This window comes from Manacus vitellinus, unplaced genomic scaffold (assembly GCF_001715985.3).
Source record: "Manacus vitellinus isolate BGI_N305 unplaced genomic scaffold, ASM171598v3 scaffold_19_pilon, whole genome shotgun sequence".
NCBI classification, from domain to species: domain Eukaryota; kingdom Metazoa; phylum Chordata; class Aves; order Passeriformes; family Pipridae; genus Manacus; species Manacus vitellinus.
The window spans coordinates 2,356,174-2,375,802 of NW_021939395.1; the positions used below are offsets into that span (position 1 = coordinate 2,356,174).

At 41.0% G+C, this 19,629-nt stretch overlaps 1 protein-coding gene across 3 annotated transcripts; it reads right to left on the reverse strand.

Moving 5' to 3' along the window:
* Positions 1–4,509: 4,509 nt before the first annotated feature.
* On the reverse strand, positions 4,510–19,629 carry CENPI (centromere protein I). Of its 3 annotated transcripts, XM_029959161.1 has the most exons (21): positions 19,565–19,629; positions 18,763–19,060; positions 17,948–18,085; positions 16,874–16,992; positions 15,570–15,677; positions 14,363–14,411; positions 14,000–14,046; positions 13,260–13,349; positions 12,697–12,825; positions 12,288–12,443; positions 11,906–12,026; positions 11,621–11,709; positions 11,187–11,304; positions 11,023–11,087; positions 10,466–10,551; positions 9,918–10,053; positions 9,607–9,731; positions 8,462–8,510; positions 8,076–8,309; positions 6,249–6,290; positions 4,510–5,413 (listed from the first exon to the last, which is right to left on the reverse strand). In XM_029959161.1, exons 2-21 carry the CDS (start codon positions 18,995–18,997, stop codon positions 5,282–5,284), a joined length of 2,268 nt encoding a protein of 755 aa, XP_029815021.1. In that variant the 5' UTR covers positions 18,998–19,060; positions 19,565–19,629; the 3' UTR covers positions 4,510–5,281. The 3 variants fall into 3 exon arrangements, with proteins under 3 accessions (XP_029815021.1, XP_029815020.1, XP_029815022.1); XM_029959160.1 differs by lacking the exon at positions 19,565–19,629 and having other exon boundaries at positions 18,763–19,112; XM_029959162.1 differs by lacking the exons at positions 17,948–18,085; positions 19,565–19,629 and having other exon boundaries at positions 18,763–19,112.

A 19,629-nucleotide genomic window follows, 5' to 3' on the forward strand; every position in this document is an offset into this window, starting at 1 on the left:
GTAGAAAAGAAAGCAAAACTATGCAGGAGAAGGGTAAAGACAGACAGGCAGCTTTCAGAGACTGTTTCGCTCTTCAAGAGCTGTCACCACATTTACAATGTGCTTTCCATCCCCTTCCTTATTTACTGGGCTGTGCACACAAAGGAGCAGAAAGCAAATCACACAGGAGCTGCTGAAGATTCACTTCGACATAGAACAGAGGTGCCCTTAGAGAAAGGAAACTGCTTAGTGATCCGTGTACAACCGACCATGAAGGCCTGGAGACTCCAGAGAGAGGGCTGGGAGAAAACCTGCAGAGAGCAGCCTCCTTCTGCAGAGTTCACACACAAGACTCACAGGCAGCACAGACACTAGAGGAGAGCAAGTCAAACTGCACAGGGATACAGCTGCATATGAAAATATACCTGTACATAAGAAGCTTATCCCTGAGTTCTTTAAAGGAAGAGCCCAAATGATTCAGGCAGAGAATAAAATTTTTCCAAGTATCTGAGGCAATTTGCAGCCTAAATCCAGTGCCTGAAGCTCAGGAGCTCAGCCACATTAGTGAGTGAAATATCCCATCACCTACAGCCTGGACTGGAACAGCCCATTCTGTGTCACATTTCTGGCAGGTACCACAGCTTGCCTGGTGCATGTTCACTCATCAAGCTGCAGAAAGGGATCGTGTCTGAGCCTACAGATTTCTAAATGCTGTCAAGGTTAAAACAGTATTTAGAGTCTGTGTAAGCACCTGCAGCTTTTTTTTTTTTTTTTGGAAGATCAACTGTTTCACTTTCCACATTTGTGCAGGACTGTAGCGAGCCTGAAAATGGAGATTATGGCACTTTTAAAAAAAATCTTACCCTCTGTTATGCAGACTTTTTACTCCTACAAGACAGGAAACTGAGAGGCAGAGAGGCATCCTCACAAGATACACACCTTACCAAACATTATATGTAATTCAACACCTCCCTTGCCAACTATAATTACTCGGGAGTTACTTGGACAGGTCTAACAGATAAAGTTCTCAGGAATCCGGTGCTGAAAACCACGTCACCAAATGCTAAGAAAGACATAAAAGGCATTCTCAGTCAAAAACAAGGTTTGGTGAAATCAAACCTCGATCGGATCATAATAATTCCTTTTCTTTTAAAAAGCACAGCAGTGAGGGAAATCTATCAATACAACATACATTATCTTTCCTAGAAGAAAATACTTGAGGACTTTGTTCTTTTAAGATATTCCTCTTCCAGAGCAATCTTGTTACTAATATCTGCTGTTTTCCACCCAGACTGGATGCATCCTCTGACTAAAAAGCACATGAGGAGCTCCCTCACGCACTCTCAGGAGCCACAGAGCTACAAATAAAATTGGTCCAGCATGTATTATTAATGACAAGTTATCAGAGGATCTAGGACAACAGGCAGACAGGAGTTTCACTGTGCTGTGACTGTAGAGAAAATGAATCCTTTGCCAGGTCAGAGCCCTCAGTTTCCCTTATTCTTGTCTCCTGTGTGCAAAGATTTGTGATAAGCCATTTTGTCACAGCAGCCAGGGGGAGATTACCCTGCCCTGAAGGGCTTATAACTGAGCTTTGACTAAAAGACAAAGGGAACCAAGACACTGGGTAGAGGCACAAAAATCTTAAACATTACATAAAAAAGGCAAAAGTGAATTTTATTTTGGTACCAACTAAATGTTGTCAGGAGAGTTCAGGAGCACATATATTGGCGGTTGTTAGAGCTGCGGTACAAGCCTCATAGATTCAATTTTCTGAGTGGTTACAGCTGTACCACCTTCTAAATCCTTGGGTCCTGATTTATTCATGGCATTAGGAATGCAAAATGCAAGCAGAGGGAAGTAGGCCAACAAAAGAATAGAAAGCAGGGATACAGAAGAACCAGTTTCTTCATTTCAGCTGAAAACAGGTTGAAATTATTAACTCTTTCAGAGCAAGCTCTCTCTGAAATGCATCAGACTCTGTTGCCCTAAGATGCACAAATGAGTCTCTCATCCCAAAATAAAATAATGATTAACAGAAACCCAAAACAAACATGGCTTCAGAAAAAAAAGAATTCAGATTAACTGTAGCCCAAGGCATCTGTATTTTCAGATGCATAATGTTCAGGCCAATGTGTCTGACAGGGAGGGGTTAATGGCTTCAGTTGTGTGAACTGGGACCAGATGTTCAGCTGGTGCAACTCAACAGAGATCCATTAGAAATTAGTGGAGCTGGGCCTACTTAGCCCAGATAGGATTCTGGCCCTGTACCTTGAAATCCTATCTAATACCCTGATTTCACTCAGATTTTTCCAAAGGGAAAGGCCTCACTTTTTGAAAGCATCTGAACAGGCTACTAGTAATGCTACAGGATGTGGTTAAATTGAAACAACCACTGCCATGGCCTGCTTGTAATATTACAAAACCCCTACACTAAAAGCCTGTAGAAGCCTCCTGACAAGGAAGGACAGACAGAAAGTGGAGCTTCTCAACAACTTTTTCTCATGGGGAGACAGGACACAAACCAGCATTCCCAGCCAACAGCAGAAATTTGGATCTCGAAACATCATCCTCTAGAAAGAAAACACACACTCAAGAGCAGACCCAAGTCATATGAAATAATACACTTTCCTTCTAGTGAATTGTGTGGAATATCACTCCTTCAGAGGAAGCTTGCAGGCCTAACCTAAACCTCAATATTCTGTGGGGTGCTGGTTGACAACATGTGACCCTTAAACGAACTTTTCAGCCTGCATTGTTTCTATCATATAGTACCACAACACAATTCTTCTACAATTTCAGTGTCTACATCCACTGACACCTTACAATGGGCAGAAACAGGCACTGGAGGTGAGTCACTCATTTGTCACTTACCAGGAAATGAATGGGTCTTGACTATCTCCAGTTTTGTGCTCTGAGCAGATGCTGTGGTCAGCCAAGTCCTTGAGCACATGCTTGTGATGGGAAATGGTTTATAAGATTTACCATGATGATTAGAATGCAAAGAGTAAGCAGGAAACAAAACCAAAACCAAACCAAATCAACAAAAAACCCACAAAACAAAACAAACAAACAAAAAACCAAAAACAAACCACCAGAAAATAGAAAAGGTACAGTAGCATCATTCCTCCCTAAAAAGGCCATTCTTCCATTCAAGTGCAATGCTAATGAAGTTAGATATTTATAAGAAAAATGTCCAAATGTCAAAAATAACAAGAGATGTCACAGCACACAGAGAAGCTAAAAGTCCTCTCAAGTGCCCAACGATACCAGACACACCATTGCTGCATGGCAGGGATTTTAAACAGCCATTTTGACCAACAAAGCTGACATTAAAGGAAAGTTATCTGTCCTATTACTGTAATTCTGCAGCTATAAGTGTCCAGTCTGCACACTTGAATGACAAAACTGTGCACAGTCTGCTTAAATTCTTTCATAGCACAGGGTATAATAAAAGACCTGTGATGTAACAAGTCTCCCATGACATGATCTTGTGTTTTCTCAACCAAACACCAACATCAAGGGAAAACTTATCTGAGGGATAAGGGACCAACAACTACCTAATACTCAGTATATCCTGAAGGATTCTGCTGTAAGCTCCTTTAAATACATTTACATACATCACACACACTCTTAAGAATCTAAGCATCTCTCACAAGTGAAATGAAGCCTCTGGCAGCACCTGCCAGTCTGACAGGAATGCCAGTGCTCTGCTCCTTCCACAAACTTCAAACAGCACCCAGGCAACATGAAGCCTTGTCTTCCTGGCTAATGCTTCTTTGGGATGCTCTGTACCTGCTCCTTTCCCCCCTGACTGAGCCTGCCATACACAGAACTGTGAGTGGGTCCATGTCTTCATCTGTTTTCTAGCCTTATTCCTATAGAGAATCCCAGTACAACAGTGTGGAAGTACAAGTCTGGTCAGTATGTTAAGGACAAAAGCTAAGGAATAAGCTGTCTTTGGGGAATGTAGAGCACAGGCTTTCCAGCATAAGTGGAAATAGCATTTCTAACACCTTTCTGAAGGCAGCTTCACAGAAAAATTATAAAACTCATTATATGTTAGGGCCATGTCTTGAAACATATCCACTTGGAGGAATTTGTAATATGTAAAGCATCCCCTGTTGAGAAAATATAATCAGGATATTGAAGATCTGTTCCTCTTGACAAAAATTAGCAGGCAGCACTTACACTATCTGGGATAACACAGATGGATGAGAAAGGGCGTATTAACAGACCATCAGTTTGAGCTGAGAACTGTGTTACTCAACCACAGTCTGATTTTGAGAGGATGAAGGAACCAAACGCATCTTTAGTGGCTCTGGGGTCACTCTCAGGACTGATTCCTTTACTACAAATTCACAAACTACAGATTCACAATGCAAAATTCAGTATACTCTGACCCAACTTTCAAGTGGTTACAACCTTGTTTTACCACAGTAAAATAACATTCACTCAAATTCTGGAAACCTCAGTACAGCTTCTCCCAACTGCTATTCAGTGTTAAAATGAAATGACAGGAGACAATACTTTTTGTAGTAGAGTTTATTTAAAATGGCACGTTGGAAACATTTGACATATTATAAATTATATATATACGTACATGTATAATACACAACACCTACAGAGCTAAAAACACAAAAAGGAAAGCTACATTTGCACTTACCAATAGAAAATGGTGAACTGGTGGCAATATTGTACAAGTCCTCAAAACATCAACAAACCATCAACTGAGCACTGAATTTTCCAGCTGCATTAGAACATCATTATAAGCAATGTTGGCAAAAAGTCCATTCTGGAAGCTTCAAAATGAAAATGAATTTCAGGAAGGTCAGTTTGTTCAGCCTGCTAGAAGACAGTGCACACGTGGTACAACAGGGAATTGGGAAACACATGTTGCTCCAATCCAACACGTAGACAGTATCCCTAAAGGCTGAGTTACCTGATCCTGAGGAAGGCAAATCAGGTCAGAGATCAACATTACTCATAGATGAAGCAGCAACTGCTCACTGCAGTTTTGAGATGGAAAATGTCTGATTCTCGAGGAGATACTCCAACAGAGAGAAACTGGGATGATAAATGTGGATGGGACATAACATACAGCTCACCGACTTCACACCAGAGTTCAGCAGGGACAAGAGGCAGCCTAAGCATTCCTTCTGTGTCTTCACTTTCATAAAATAAATGTCACCACAAGAGTAATTGCTCTGTTTCTTTCCCCTCAGGAAGTAACCAGTGGCACAGTCCTTTAGATTCTGCTAATCTGTTCCAGAGGACAGAAGAGCTCCAGTGAGTCCCAGGGTCACGCCTCCACATTCTCCGCTTTTCTGCGAGAGGCCTGGGAAACACGATTGATGCTGCTCTCAATGAAGACCTTCAGGCCCTCCAAACCTTGTGCATAGAGATATTCCAGATACCAGTCCCACCTCTTCCCCTGCAAAACCAGAAAGGATAGTCAGATGTGCAGGACAAAGTTTTGTCTCTTTCTTAGATCAGTTTGAAAAGCTCTGTAAACATTGCCTTCCACAGTCTGACAACGTCCCCGTGCCGTTTGACAACGTCCGTAAATGCCCCTGTTCAGCTGTGGGTACCTCCTGTTCCCAAATGCCCAGACTTACACAACACACATTCTTAGCTTGAACATGACAAATCGTGATTTATTTATTTTTTTTTACTATTGAAAATGTTTACAAATCCCAGTTCTGAAAAGAGCAGAGTCTGTTGGATCAACAGGGAAGATGTCAGGAATTAAATGAATGTGGATATTAAAGCATTCCTTCCATCACTAGTGGTGATTTCTCCAGATCAAGTTTTAAGTACCCTGTGATACAGGAAAGGAAACCAATTGCCACTGTATTGCTCAGTAGAGGATTCCTGCTCAAAGCTGTAACAAAGCTACATACCTGTCTCAGAAATTTAAAATTAAGTTCATTGATAATAGAAATTCTGCTCCAAGTGCACCAAGAATGTAACTTTTTTTGGAGCCTGCAGAGAACAATAAACAGCTTTGTGCTGATACTGCACTGAGTCATGAAGGAAACAAAGTCTCAGCCCACTAGCCACAGATGGGCAGATACATAACTTCACGGGTGTTGATGCCCTCTTGTTTGGCCCTGTTAAGAGACTGAATCAAAGCCTACAGCTGGAATTTTTCCCTTTCAAAATTTTTATAGAGCATTTGTGAAATTGGTGAATATTATCACCTCATCCTCTTCTACACACCTGCTGGAAATTGCCTGCTTTCACTTCACTAAAACAAGAAATCTTACCTTAATTAATTTGAAGTTCAAGGTGGTATCCTCCGGATAAATCTTGAGGAGAAGGAATAAAATAATATCAGGTCAGATAAAAAGCATGTCCAGTGTTGCTGGGTCTCTGCTTAGGTGTGCAAAGGAGTTCAGAGATTTTTAATCATGCTTCAGAAGGGCCTTCCAGCATCATACTCTGTCCCTAAGTGGCAAGGTAACATCTAGACCCTCTTGCCCTGTGCTGCAGCACTACTGGAGAGCAACAGGGAATATTTGTAGGTATCCTTAACCACTGTCTCTCACGAGTACAAAAGCTTCCCCTTCAAAACATTAAAAAGGTAATTCCCAACAATGAGAAAGAGCAAGAGAAGAGAACCTAGTGACACTCAGACTACTGCTTGTGTTCCCTGAGTGTGCTGCAGAGCAGTGCCCTCTGGTGCTCAGCACCACAGTGCTGAGGAAAACGTGACCCTGCCCCTAAATAATATCTTCTCCTGCCTTAAAACACATTTGTGACCACTGCTAGGCAAAATATTTCTTAGTTTTGCAGTAGGAAAAATGCAAAGTTCCTCCACCAGAAGGTTTTGGGGGTTGGAGGTTGGTGTTTGGGTTTTTTTTAGGGTTTGTTTTTTTAGTGTGCAAAGCCTCCAAAGAAGAATCAGGAAGCTGTGTCAGGGGAGGTTTAGGCTGGATCTCAGGAAAAGGTTCTTCCCCCAGAGGGTGGTTGGGCACTGGAACAGCTCCCCAGGGCAGTGGTCATGGCCCCAAGGGTGCCAAGGAGCATTTGGAAAACACTCTCAGGCACATGGTGGGATTCTTGGGGCTGTGCTGTGCAGGGCCAGGAGTGGGACTCGATGATCCTTGTGGGTCCCTTCCAACACAGGATATTCTGTGATTCTAGGAAGCCTCAGAACAAAAATTATGTGAGCAAAGGATATGAGAAAGACCAAGGAAAAGAAGTTGTGTATAAGAAAAATAAAATAGCCTCCTCTGGCAGAGGCAAAGTTGGGGTTTAATCAGCAGTAAGAGACAAACTAGCCCAATTCAGGACACTGAGCACTGTGCAGTGTTCCTAACCAGCATTCTTTGCTTCAACTCTGCCCTCAGATATCCTTTGCTTCATTCCAGGAGTCACACCTACGCAGGCCTTGAGCCTGCCAGGGTTTCTCACAACAAAATGGCATCTTTATGCACCCCCTGAATAGCCTATAAGACCTGATTTTTTGGAGCAGGGCACACATCTCAGAACAACAGCTCTGGTAAGCTGCTCCCCCCACTCTTCAGCAGCTGCACTGAACACATGATGGCACCCCTAATTCAAGGCAACTACTGGCAGAACTCACACCAGACAATACAAGATTATCATATTACCTGAAGTAGTTACTTGCATTTCTGTTTTAATAAGCCATTCTTAAAAGCTACCACAAGAGCCAGAATGCACTGCTAAGAAGTTCAATGAACAGCTGTATACAACTTAACTATGTATTTCTTGACTTCCTGCAGTTTAAATACTTAGGTCACGCTCCCTATTTTGTGGGGCAGGATGCACTACTGGGAAGCTTTTACTGAATTGTCATTTATTTCACTGATTAGCTATTTTAGTTCTACCTTCAAAATGATCCTAAGCACAAATTCATATCCAAAACTGCTACATTCATGCTTTCATACCACACAGACTATTCAGATTGTGCCACTGATCTGACACAAACACAGAATGCCACAGCAGCTTTTAAAAGCTCAGTTGGCTCCACAAGTCAGCCAGGACACCAAGAGACACTGCTCTAGAGAAGCTGTCAAGACAGAACATTTGGTGCCTTCAAAGGCCCAAATCTCAGCCTATACCATTACCTGCTTCAGGAAGTTGACAGAATAGCCCAGCATGGCTGGGTGGTAGACAATGTTAAAGCTGGTTTTAAAATCCTTCACTAGAGTTTTGTTCAGCAGCTCCTCATCCATACGAAGACCTTGAGGATGAGTATCCTTCTGGAACACAGTGGATGTCCACAGGCAGCCCACCATAGCTGTTATGTACTGGTTGTACTCTCTGTATGTCTCGTTACTGAACTTGAACTGCAGTATTTTCTGAGGGACAAAACAAATCAGTGAACAGCATCCTCAAAGCAGCTGTGTGTTCCCTCAGTCCTTAAAAGAATGCCACTAATACACCTCCCCTCCATTCAACCCAATTCCTTGCTAAGGTCTGTTCTAGCACACAACAGATGTGTCCACAATACCTTTTTACTCTCCTCATTTTCTTTTGCAGCCACCAAGTTGGTTCGATACCTAAAAAAAAATTAAAAAAAAAAACCAAAACAAACATAAGAGAAAGTTGGGAGCCTGTAAATTTTTACATGCCTCTACTCAAAAAAGCTGGAGGAACGTATTAAGAAAATTTATTCCTGACATGAGAGAGATCAAACTTTATTGGTAAAAAAAGAGAGACATGAAAAAGAATTCAAAGGGACTTTATCAGTTGGCATAGGCCCACTCTTTCTAGGTAGAGTAGGGACACATCTGATAATATTAATCTCTTAAATGATTCAGACATGATTGGTTTCCCTGGGACAGTCACTTTCGTAAAGGCAACATGCAAGAATGGACATTCAGCCTTAAAATCAGCAGAAAAACTCAGTGTGTTTTTAAGAAGGCAGACTTTCATTCACTAAGCAAAGAAACAGAAGCCACTGGAAGTAATGCAACTTGACAGTTGTTCTATATAATAAGCACTAGCTCCTCTTATTTCCTCAAGACCATCCTGTCATGTTAATTACCCTGCAGATTCCTTAGAGAAAAAGCCACATGGAAAGCCCTGCACCAGCTGTCAGCTATTGGCTACTCTTCTCCTCAGATGCAGCCACTGGAAGTAACAAGGCCACGAACCACAGCCTTGGTGAATCCTGCAGAGCACTAAGCAGTGCTGTCTTTGGACTTGCCAGCAGCACAAGGCAGTCCCAAATTGCCACAGAGTCTGGAGGTGGCAGAAGGGCTTCCTACTCAGCACATGACAGAATTTGTAAGGAAAAGCTCAATTTTAGTGGTCAAAGCATAGGAGTAAGAAGTTGTAGTTACTACTTGTGATTTCAGCTGGCTGGCTTAAGTTCTCTGAAAACAATATGGGAACTTCTTCCTCTCCACATATCAAAGATACAGAAATAATTCTGGGAAAGAAGTCAGAATCCTGCTATTTTGGGCAACAGACTGTAAAAAAAAAAGAAGAATAGTAACTACAGCTATAAAATCCTGAATCATGAAAGCTGGGCACGAGCAGAACTTTCACCTTTGCCTTGCATCGTAAGAAAAAGTAGATTTCAGATTTTACACTAAAGTAATTTCATTTCCAGAAGATTGAAAGAGAAGACAAGGAGACTTGCTGTAGTACCTGTACATAATGTAGCAGAGCTGATTCAAGGTGACAGAATCCATGCTGAGCAGTGCTGGGTAGAAAACCCCAGCAGGAGGCAATATCAACAAAGGCAGGTTGTACTTCAGGTACATGTCACACACCTGCAGGAATGAAGCACATCTGGGCTGACTGTTACTGCCAAAGTAATGGTTATTTGGACTATTCTTGCTTTTAACCACAAAGTTCTGTAAATTATAATGAGGAAGGTGTTTTTATGCTCTAGCTTAAAGAAATACAAACAGCTTTGGAGAATTTCAAAAGAAAGCCAAAATGATTGGGATACACACAGTCTCATAGAAATCCAGGACGAAGATGAGCAATAACGTGGAATTCTTTTCCAAACGCAGTCCAACAGTAGACAGCCGTCCAACAAAGTGGATCAGGTCAGCCACCACGGTCACTAGTCCAGAAAGGGTGGTATTCCTGCAGCAATGACACAACACAACATTAGTACTACACCTCTTCGCAAAGGGCAACGTGGAAAAGTAGTGAAAAGAAACTGAAGTTTGTGCTTTGCCCCACCCAACACTCAGCAACAGACACTTGTTCTTCAATACAGCCAGTAACATTGTTATCAACACCATTACAAACATGACCCAGCCCTCAGCCTCAGGAGGATTTTGAATTCTGGGCATTTCAACTTTCAGTGTCAACAGAAGTACTTTTAAAGACAAAGAACAAGACTGACAAGGCAGCTTACAATATAGCAGAATCATAACAGTGTTATTAACCTTCTAGCTGGTCTTCATGCTGGGTGATAGAGCTAGAATATATATCCAAATGCACTGGTGAGCAATGCAAACAACATGGTTTTCATTTTTTATGACAAACTTACAAAGAATGAAACTCTGGATCCATATCAATCACATTGCAATTTAACCAGTTCTCCAGCAGCTCCTTCAGGCTCTCAAGGACACTGCACTGCAAGAGGCAAAAAGAAATCAGGCTGATAACGATTTATGTAAGCAAGTAGTACTAAATAAAAAACACCATGACAACTGACATATACAAGGAAAGGTACCAAGAGTTTCTCAGGACCAACAGGAGCAGTGAGATAATTGCACATCCCCTAGAACTAAATGTATGTGTTACAGAGCTTTTCCTGGAGAATGCAAAGTTTCAAACACCAAGTTAAAATTACAATAAAAGAAACAATTATCTTGTGTACTGCCAGTTCCTTTTACTTCCAATGTCCTAGTCAAAAAAGAAGATATCTTTAAGGCACTCATACTCCTAAAGAAGTTAAGCTGTAAGTATGTATTTTACCCTCATTTGGGCACAGACTTCCCCAAAAGAACTTTCTTATACAATCCCTTAGTCTGCTACACCCAACACAAGTGCAGAGAGCAGTATTAACTAGAAGTAAACAGCCATTGTATTCACTCAAATTACCTTAAAGTAAAGGGATGATGTGAAAAAGAGCTGTGCCAGGGGACCATAGAGATATGACTTAATTTCTGAAACAAATGAGAAAGCAGTATGATACTGGTGAACAAATTCTATCCCCCAGGATATCCCTGGTGTCCAACCTCACCCAAAGGATCTGCAACACATACCAGGGGAACTGCTGAGGGGGATCCAACTCACAAGTTTGAGGATTTCTGGTCGGCAGCAGGAGCCATCCCAGAGAGGAAGGCTCTTATACAGGAACTCTTCACAGGCAGGAAATCCCTCCTACAAAGCAGAAGAGGAACATTCAGAAACTCACCTCATATGCCTGCACCTTGCCATGCTCACTTCACCCTGAAGGAAAAAAGAGGCTGACACCTCCTTCCTGCCATACAGTTTGCCAGGACATCCAAATTATCAAATTATTTTTCCTGCAGAAAACAAGGCCATTTCCAGAATATTGACTTTCCATAGGTATAGGTATTTTTATTACTTGAGACACTGTCACTCCTCAGAAATATTACAGGAAACTGGTAAGTGTCAGAAGTTCTTTAAGGGAAGGCTTTGTGAAACCCTTGGTTGCCACAAAACATGCACTTACCTGCAAAAAACATTCTGCCTTGTAGATAGTTTCCAGGAAGCTCTTGAATTCTGTTTCATTTGTGTTATCAACTACACACCAGGTACATTCTAAACAGGAGGGAATATTGTATTGGAATACAAGCACAACAAGAAAAAACACAATTTCAGTTCTCTTCCAGTATTTGCTTTAACATCATTTGATTGTCACTACAAATCTGAATAGCAAAGTACCATTACTGAAAAATGAGAGCCCTCAGACATCCTTTACCTCCCTAGCATGGCAAGATAATACTGAGTTTCCTACCTTCCTGGAGCATCTGGCCCATCCAATAGTACAGCCTCAGGTAAATAGATTCATCTCTGACACAATTCATGTAGTGAAGTAATAAAGGGTTTGTTAGCACTGAACCCATCTGGGAAGGAAACTGCAAGAGAAAGCAAAGAAAAGAAAAGAATTATTCAGTACTTACATCAGCAAACTGCCAGAGAATCTCCTTCTATCAGAGCTGTCCAATCCTTTTACCAGCAACAAGACCATCTCCAGAACTCATCACCCTCAGTTGGGTCAGATGCTGTGTTAGAACCAGGTAGTCCACACATTATTCACACATAAACAAGGAATAAAGGAATATCCTTTGATCTCTCAAAACATTCATTCAGCTTTTCAAGACCTTCTTGAAGCTCACCTCTAGACGGTGGATATTTTGTAGGAGCTGAGGAAAGGTCTGCAGCTGCTCCACTGGAAAAGTCTCATCTGTACTGAACAAATCACAGTACTTTTCCGTGCCCACTTCTGAATTCCTTGCACTGCTCGCAGGTAGAACCAACTGAGTATTCCATTTCTGTAGAAAATGCATAGCAATGACTCTGCTTTCAATGCAACTGAGTGCACTCATGAACAGGGTTCCCAGAAAGACCCTATTTTACAAAAAAACGTATCCAGGCTTTCATTATAGTGGGAATGCTGCATTTCTGAATAGGTACTCCCACCCTTCCCAGCACTGAAATAAAGCCAGACTCCCATTATTTACCAATATTCATAATGAAAAATGCTGCTTGGCACCTTCTAGGGTCTACCTTAGGCCCATAACATACCCTCTTTCGTGACTGAGGTTGAGCTGTGCCTAAAAACACTGCCTGGGTCAGGGGAGTGCTTCCCTGGTTTCTTTGCCTTACTGCATTCATTGCTGCTTTCCATGGGCCCTCTGAATTCTTGAAGTAAGTCTGGAAACAGAAATCAGACATCTGTGCAAGAAGTCAAACTAAGACAAAGCAACAGAAAGATCAGTTTCTATTCTGATAAACAGCATCACAGTGATGTAGAGACAACCTCCTTGACAGATTTTCACAGCACAGAACTCTTATCACTCCTCAGTTTCATCACATTTTGACTACAGTTAAACTGCAGTGGGTTTTTATTTCCTTCGGAAATTATGTTCTTTTTCAAAAGGGATAAAACACTTCTGGCTTATAATCTTCATTCAAATCAATCATCAATTCATAGATTAAATCTCAAGTATACATTATACTAATTTTACTCAGTGAAGAGGAAATAGAATTAATTTTCACCACTAAATCGTGCTCTAGCTTAAATGCAAAGCTCAGTACAAACACTATCATAAGTACTGGTTCCAAATAGACTAAATCTAATTCCTTACCTTTGTTTTTGTGGGAAGAGTTATGGTCACCAGTTCTGGACAGAAGAGTTTGTAAAGTGATAGTAGAGCCTGCAGGTGAGGTTGCATTCCCTGTCAAATAGCAGAACAAGAGGGAAAATGTGGGGTATGTTTTTTATACAGAAACTCAATACTGTACTTTAGAAGAAAAAAACCCAGTGATGAGTAAAAGCTAAATTTCTAGAGCTACATATCAGTGAGTAAGCACAGATGAATAACTGAAAATGAAAAAACAGAAACTGTGTCAATGAAACACCATAGGAAGGGGATTGAAGAAAGAGCATAACTAAAAAAAAAGTCATTTAGCAATCAAAACTATGAAAAAGTCTTTCTGCTGTCTAAAAAACGTCATATTTTTTCTTATAAAGTAGAGCAAGACCCTCTACAATCTTATATTTTTCAGTCATTTTTGATACCACTTGCAAAAGGAAGATGAATACAAAATTAAGGACTGCAATAGATAAATGAAGCTGCCCTTTGCTTCAGAGATTTCACCACACCTGGCTCTAAAACAAAGAGCTTTGTGCATATCATTGCAAGAGTTCACAAAACACATGTGAAAATTAGGGATGCACATGCAAGAGAGATGAGCTTTGATGTTACAAAGACTACAACCTACAATTCCAAGTCCAGTCACTCTTCTCCATCCTGTAAGGGTACTAGTCTTACAAAGTGCATTATTAACCACAGTTCAAACTCTGCAAGAGTTGAAATAAACTCACCATTTTTGCTTGGAGGTCAAGCAGTCTCCTAACCCGAAAAGGCTTGACTGGAAATACAATCAATAATATAAAGAATTTAAAAAACACTGTATCAGACATCTGAGTAAAAATGCAGTATCACTTTTATCATGAAGTCATGACAAAGCCAACAGAACCAATCACTCTTATTTCTAGGCTAACAGACAGGTTTCCAGTTCAGAAAGTGTTACACAAATTTTTGCCTGAACTATCACTTGTGCTTCCTTGCCTTAAAAGCACTATATTGGCTTACCAGTGCAGTGGCTGCACTGGAAGAAAAGGCAGTACCAGCAAACAGAATCAGAAACAAAATGGAATTCCAGCTCTTACAGCTGAGAGACTCACCATTTTCTTTCCTGGTCAGCAGGTAGAGCACGTGGCAGACGTAGGGGCACTGCAAAGCAAAGGCAGCAATGAACCCTCCTGCTGCTGAGGGACACACAGAAATCACACAGGCTTCACAGGACACTGTTGTGTCACTCCACTGGCTGCCTCAAGCCATCCCTGCAGCCCCCTCAGGGCAGAGCACACCTCACTTCCCTTAGGAAGCAGCCTGGTTTTTACAGTCTCTTATGTCCCTTTCATTTAGAAACTTTATCTGGCAGTAACCAAGCTATTCAGTAAGCTTGGATGGTGTCTTTTGGAAGATGGTCTAGAAATTTCAAGAGTCAGAGGTAAAAGTACAATGATACTTTCAAAAAGAAAGGCACTTTTGAACCAACATACTGTTTTAGAGCTTCTATTTACAATTGAGGCTGTAAAAGAGCTTTAAATTAGTTTCACACCAACTCTTGGTGCACTTCTCAACTGACCCATCATGCCTCAAAATGCTATTTTAAACCGTAGGAACTTGAATCCAGTTTTATGAAAAGATTATAACTAAAGTTAACCTAAAACCATTAACAACTTTACAAACTATATAACTCAGAATTTGGGGAACTTAACCACAAAATATCCTAAACTGAAAGAATTATTAACAGTTTCATATCTAACATGACTGCCAAGATCATTTCAATATGCACTGAATCCAAACATTTCAAAATTCCAGTACCTGGATTTTACAGTTGCCATATAGCAGAAATTTCCTGAATGCTTGTTCTCATTGAAGTTACATTTCAACTCAATTAAATAGAACATCACCCTTAAATAAACACTGCTCTAAAAGTTTGGGGTTTTTTTCCTTTTTGCCCAAGGTATACAAGCCAGTTTCTTCCCAGGAGCAGGAGACTTTACCTGCTGTTGTCTGACAATCCCACAGACTGCAGCACCACAGTTAATCTTGGGAATTTAGACAGAATATATCCCCAACCTCTGTGTGACACAGAATAGCAATTCTTGTTTAAACAGTCAGACCACAGCAATCCTACAGTACTTCCCTGTTTAGGGATCTAAATTACCCAGCAACCTTATAATGCAAATAAAAAAAAAAAAAGAGAAAAGTTCTAGCCATTAGAAAATTTTCTCTAAACAACCAGACTAATTCCAGCATTAATACACTAATGAACACTTGGTTTTATTTTGTCAATTCCATATGTTCTTCAGCTCTCCTTACCAGCTTCTCATCTTGCAGGAAGAAGAAGAAGAAACCATAGAGGGCATTAACTTGTTCCTTGTGATCAATGAAGTCAAACACTGTGATCAGCCACCTTAAAAAAAGCAACTGCAGACAGGAAAAAAGCCATTATTACCTTAAGTGATGGGCAAAAGCAAAGAAAAGTAGTCAGTAGCCAACTCCAGAGACACAATCAGTAAGGATACAAACCACTCACAAGGACAACCAGGGAGTTTCAGAAGAACAACAGCTCAGAGATAATTCAGCTGTGGAAGAAAGCCTGCCAAGGGTGTCCTCTTGCAGCCCTCCTGGGAAACAGGCACACTCCAACACCTTGCTCAAGTGCCTGTACACCAATGCATGAAGTATGGGAAACAAACACTTCTGAATATGTGTTGTCCCCTCACCAAGGAGTGGATTGAGGTGCTGGAAGGCATCCAAAGCAGAGCAACAAAGCTGGGGAAGGGTCTGGAGCACAAATCTTAAGAGGAGCAGCTGAGGGAGCTGGGGGAGCTCAGCCTGGAGAAAAGGGAGCTCAGGGATGACCTTATTGCACTCTACAACACCCTGGAAGGAGGCTGAAGTGAGGTAGGAGTCAGTCTCTTCTCCCAAGCAACAAGTGATAGGACAAGAAGAAACAGCATCAAGTTGTGCTAGGGGAGGCTTAGACTGGGTATTAGGAAAAACTTCTGCACCAAAAGGGTGGCCAAGCACTGGCACAGGATACCAAAGGAAGTGGTTGAACTACCATCCCCAGAGGTATTTAAAAGATGTTCAGGTGTGGCACTTAGGACCATGGTTTCATGGTGGTCCAACACATGGTTGGACTCTATGGCCTTAAAAATCTTTTCTAACCTCAATGATTTTACGATGGAAATAAATTCTGTGGTTCCATGATGTAAACCTTTGAGCAGACTATGTGAACACCAAAACAAACTTTTGCTAACGTTAAGCCACGTTGTCATGACCAAGGTACACATAACCTAAGGGATACCTTGCTGAAGTTGAAGAATGCCTCACACAGCAGAAGTACTTCACAGAAATGGTGGTGGAGAAACCATTCCTGAGGACTTCATAGATTCAAGCCAAGCAGGAACTGTGCAACTTTCCACTCACACTTATAAAATGTTTCTTGGTTCCTGCTGCTGTTCCAGCAATGGGTGTCTCTGCCATTCTTGGTAAATGACAGTATCTTGTGTAAGACCATGTACGTTAAACCCTCGGGATTTTTGCTCCCTGAAAATAACCTGGTCTTATCATTCCTGTGCAGAAGCAATAACTATTGTCAGCACTTACTAAGTTACCTGGATGCTGCCTGAGGATTTATTGGTACAGAGCCAAGACACAGCTGTAACCACAGAATTTTCTGGTATTACTGAGGCTGGGATCAGGCTCTTCAATAAACGAGTATTCACTGTGTCAGCTGAAAAACAAACAGTTTCAAATAAGATGGTGCTCCTGAACCAAGTTCCTAGATGTGGTTTTGCAGCTTAGGTCAAAATTCCCTCTGGACAAAATTATTCAGAGCTTCATTGCTCAAAGTAACAGTGTACAAGAACCTGGTAAGGATTTACCAATACCTCAAAAAATTATGAGAAATATTTCTCCCAACTTAACCAAAAAAAAAAAAAATATTGAGTATTTTAGTATTGAAATAGTCTTCAGACTCCCAGCAAGACAACCAAAAGTAACACAGATTCTGTTAACATTAAACAACCAATGCCTTCAGCAAAAGGGTATGGGACTGTCAGCCAAAGATCAGCAGACCTGGAGATGAGCTGATCATTTTAAACGAAGAGAAGCACTAAACTACTTGCATAATGGGGAAAGAATTCTGTGTGCTCCCCTTGTGCTGGAGGGAGGCAGAAGTTTAGGGTTTTTTCCAATTAATATTTCATTATTTAGAAGTATAAATGGTGAACAACATTTCTAAGAAAGCAGCACGAGGGCTGCACTGACTGCTGAATTGACTGTGGGGATGACAACCTAATTTTAGCAACTTTCACTAACACAACTATGTGTTAGTTTGTTTAGTTATTTTGATCTTGGGGAAACGAAACCTACACAAACAATTACAGCAAAGAAAAAACACAATGCTTGGTGAGGGCACTATTCAGGCCTTTCGGAAACCTGCAATTATGAACAAAGGAAAAAAATTTAAAACAAAATCTGTAACAAGCCATAATATTTAACTGGGCACCACTCCCCCGGAGTAAGAACTGAGGTTCGTTTTTTACACCAAGGCATGCCAGAAAAATTAATTTCACACTACAGTACCCAACAATACAGCCACCACAAACACATTATCTGAAGCAGGTTTGATTGGAGGGGAAGGAGACATTCACAGAAGATACACCAGCAACACATAAAGGTTTTACCAAATTTGCCACTGAGCACCACGTTCAACAGTATCTCAAAACTTTCAGGGGGCAGCCCATGTTGCAGGGCAATGCTTTCCACAGCAGCCAAGTGTTTCTGCAGAGCACTGTTGTTTCTCAGGGAAACACGGCCTTGAACTAGGAAAAACAAATGGGACAAACACGGGATGTAACAACTTCCGAAATGAAAACGAACTTTAAGCTTCTCTGAACTGCCCCTACGTATACTCCTTTTTCTTTACACAGTAATAAGAGGGGGAAGAACTTTCAAGACATTAAAGAAACATTTACATAGCTCAGGGATTAAAGAGGAAATACAGAAGTAAAATTAGATTATTTTAAAATTATTATTTTTATTAAGAAAGACGGAGAGGGACTTTTTACAAGAGCATGTAGTGACAGGACAAGGGGGAATAGATACAAAGTGACAGAAAGTAGACTTAGATTAGGTATTAGGAAACAAATGTTTACTGTGAGGGTGGTGAGGCCCTGGCACATGTTTCCCAGAGAAGCTGTAGATGACCTATCCATGGAAGTGTCCAAAGCCAGGGACAGTGGAAGGTGTCCCTGCCCATGGCAGGAGTTTGGTCCCTTCCAACCCAAACCATTCCATGATTCTATGATATTCCTTTTTTTTTTTTACATAGTAGTGACAGAAAGCTTTTAATACATTAAAAAAATATTACATAGCTCAGGCATTGAAGAGGAAAACCAGACGTAAAATAGATTATTTTTATATTATTATCATTCTTTTTATTAAGAATGTAATTATTATGTTTTCAGTCTTAGAGAGCCAACCTTAAAAGTGCTCTTACCTTTCTCAAAGTAGCTCAAAGCTTTCTCCAGGGAGACTTCCTGGCTGTCGTTTTTCCCACCGACATCGTTTTTCTGATTGATGTCATTTTTCTGACCTCCAGGAGGCTGATGATTCTGGGAACTTTTTTCAGGGTCAGTTCTCCCTCTTTTTCGCCACGCAGAGAGATCAGTTTGGCTTTTATGGTCAACCTCCAGAGGCCGCTTTGGGGTCCTAGAACTCCGTATTTGATTCATCTTTTCAGTCTCCCAGCTGAGACTGGAGAATTTTCCTCATTTGTCACGAGATCCAGTCCTTCACTAGGCAAGAAAAGAGATCAACCTCCAACAGCTGAAGAACATCAGAGGGCTGGTTCCCTGCAAGAAAAGAAACATTTATTTTCCTGACAAAGAGATTTTAGAGGCATCCTGCATAACACTAGACTGAATGCAGCAGAAATAATTTAGAGCTGACTGCCCTCCAACAGGTCAGACAATATACTCAGAAGATGCACAGACAACAGTGTATCAAAACTTTATTCTTTCTTACATTAGAAAAAGGAAGAAAAAAATCCACAAGGCAAAAAATTAACACAAGCTCCTTTCAATTTAAAAACGACCTGATAAAATTTTAGATAGCGTTGTGAGCCAAAAAATTAACATAACCAGAAAGATGGAATAACACAACCAACAGTTTTCTCCTCAGTTTATTTTGTGCATTTTTATTTTCCTTACTTGTATTGTGCATGTCAGTGTCATCAGTCAACAAGCCATGATCCCCTGCAGGGTTGTGTACAGATTTTAAAGGATAATAACAACACTTATCTTTCTATTTCGCAAACACTGGATTCTTCTGCAGCCTTTCTACCGAGCAGCTAGGGTTGGAAAAC

Coding starts and splice junctions, on each gene's coding strand:
- CENPI (XM_029959161.1), bottom strand. CDS start 18,997: ATGAATCAAATACGGAGTTCTAGGACCCCAAAGCGGCCTCTGGAGGTT. Junction 11,305..11,620: donor AGGCAGAATGTTTTTTGCAG/GTAAGTGCATGT, acceptor TCTGCTTTGTAG/GAGGGATTTCCTGCCTGTGA. Junction 11,088..11,186: donor CCCCCTCAGCAGTTCCCCTG/GTATGTGTTGCA, acceptor CATTTGTTTCAG/AAATTAAGTCATATCTCTAT.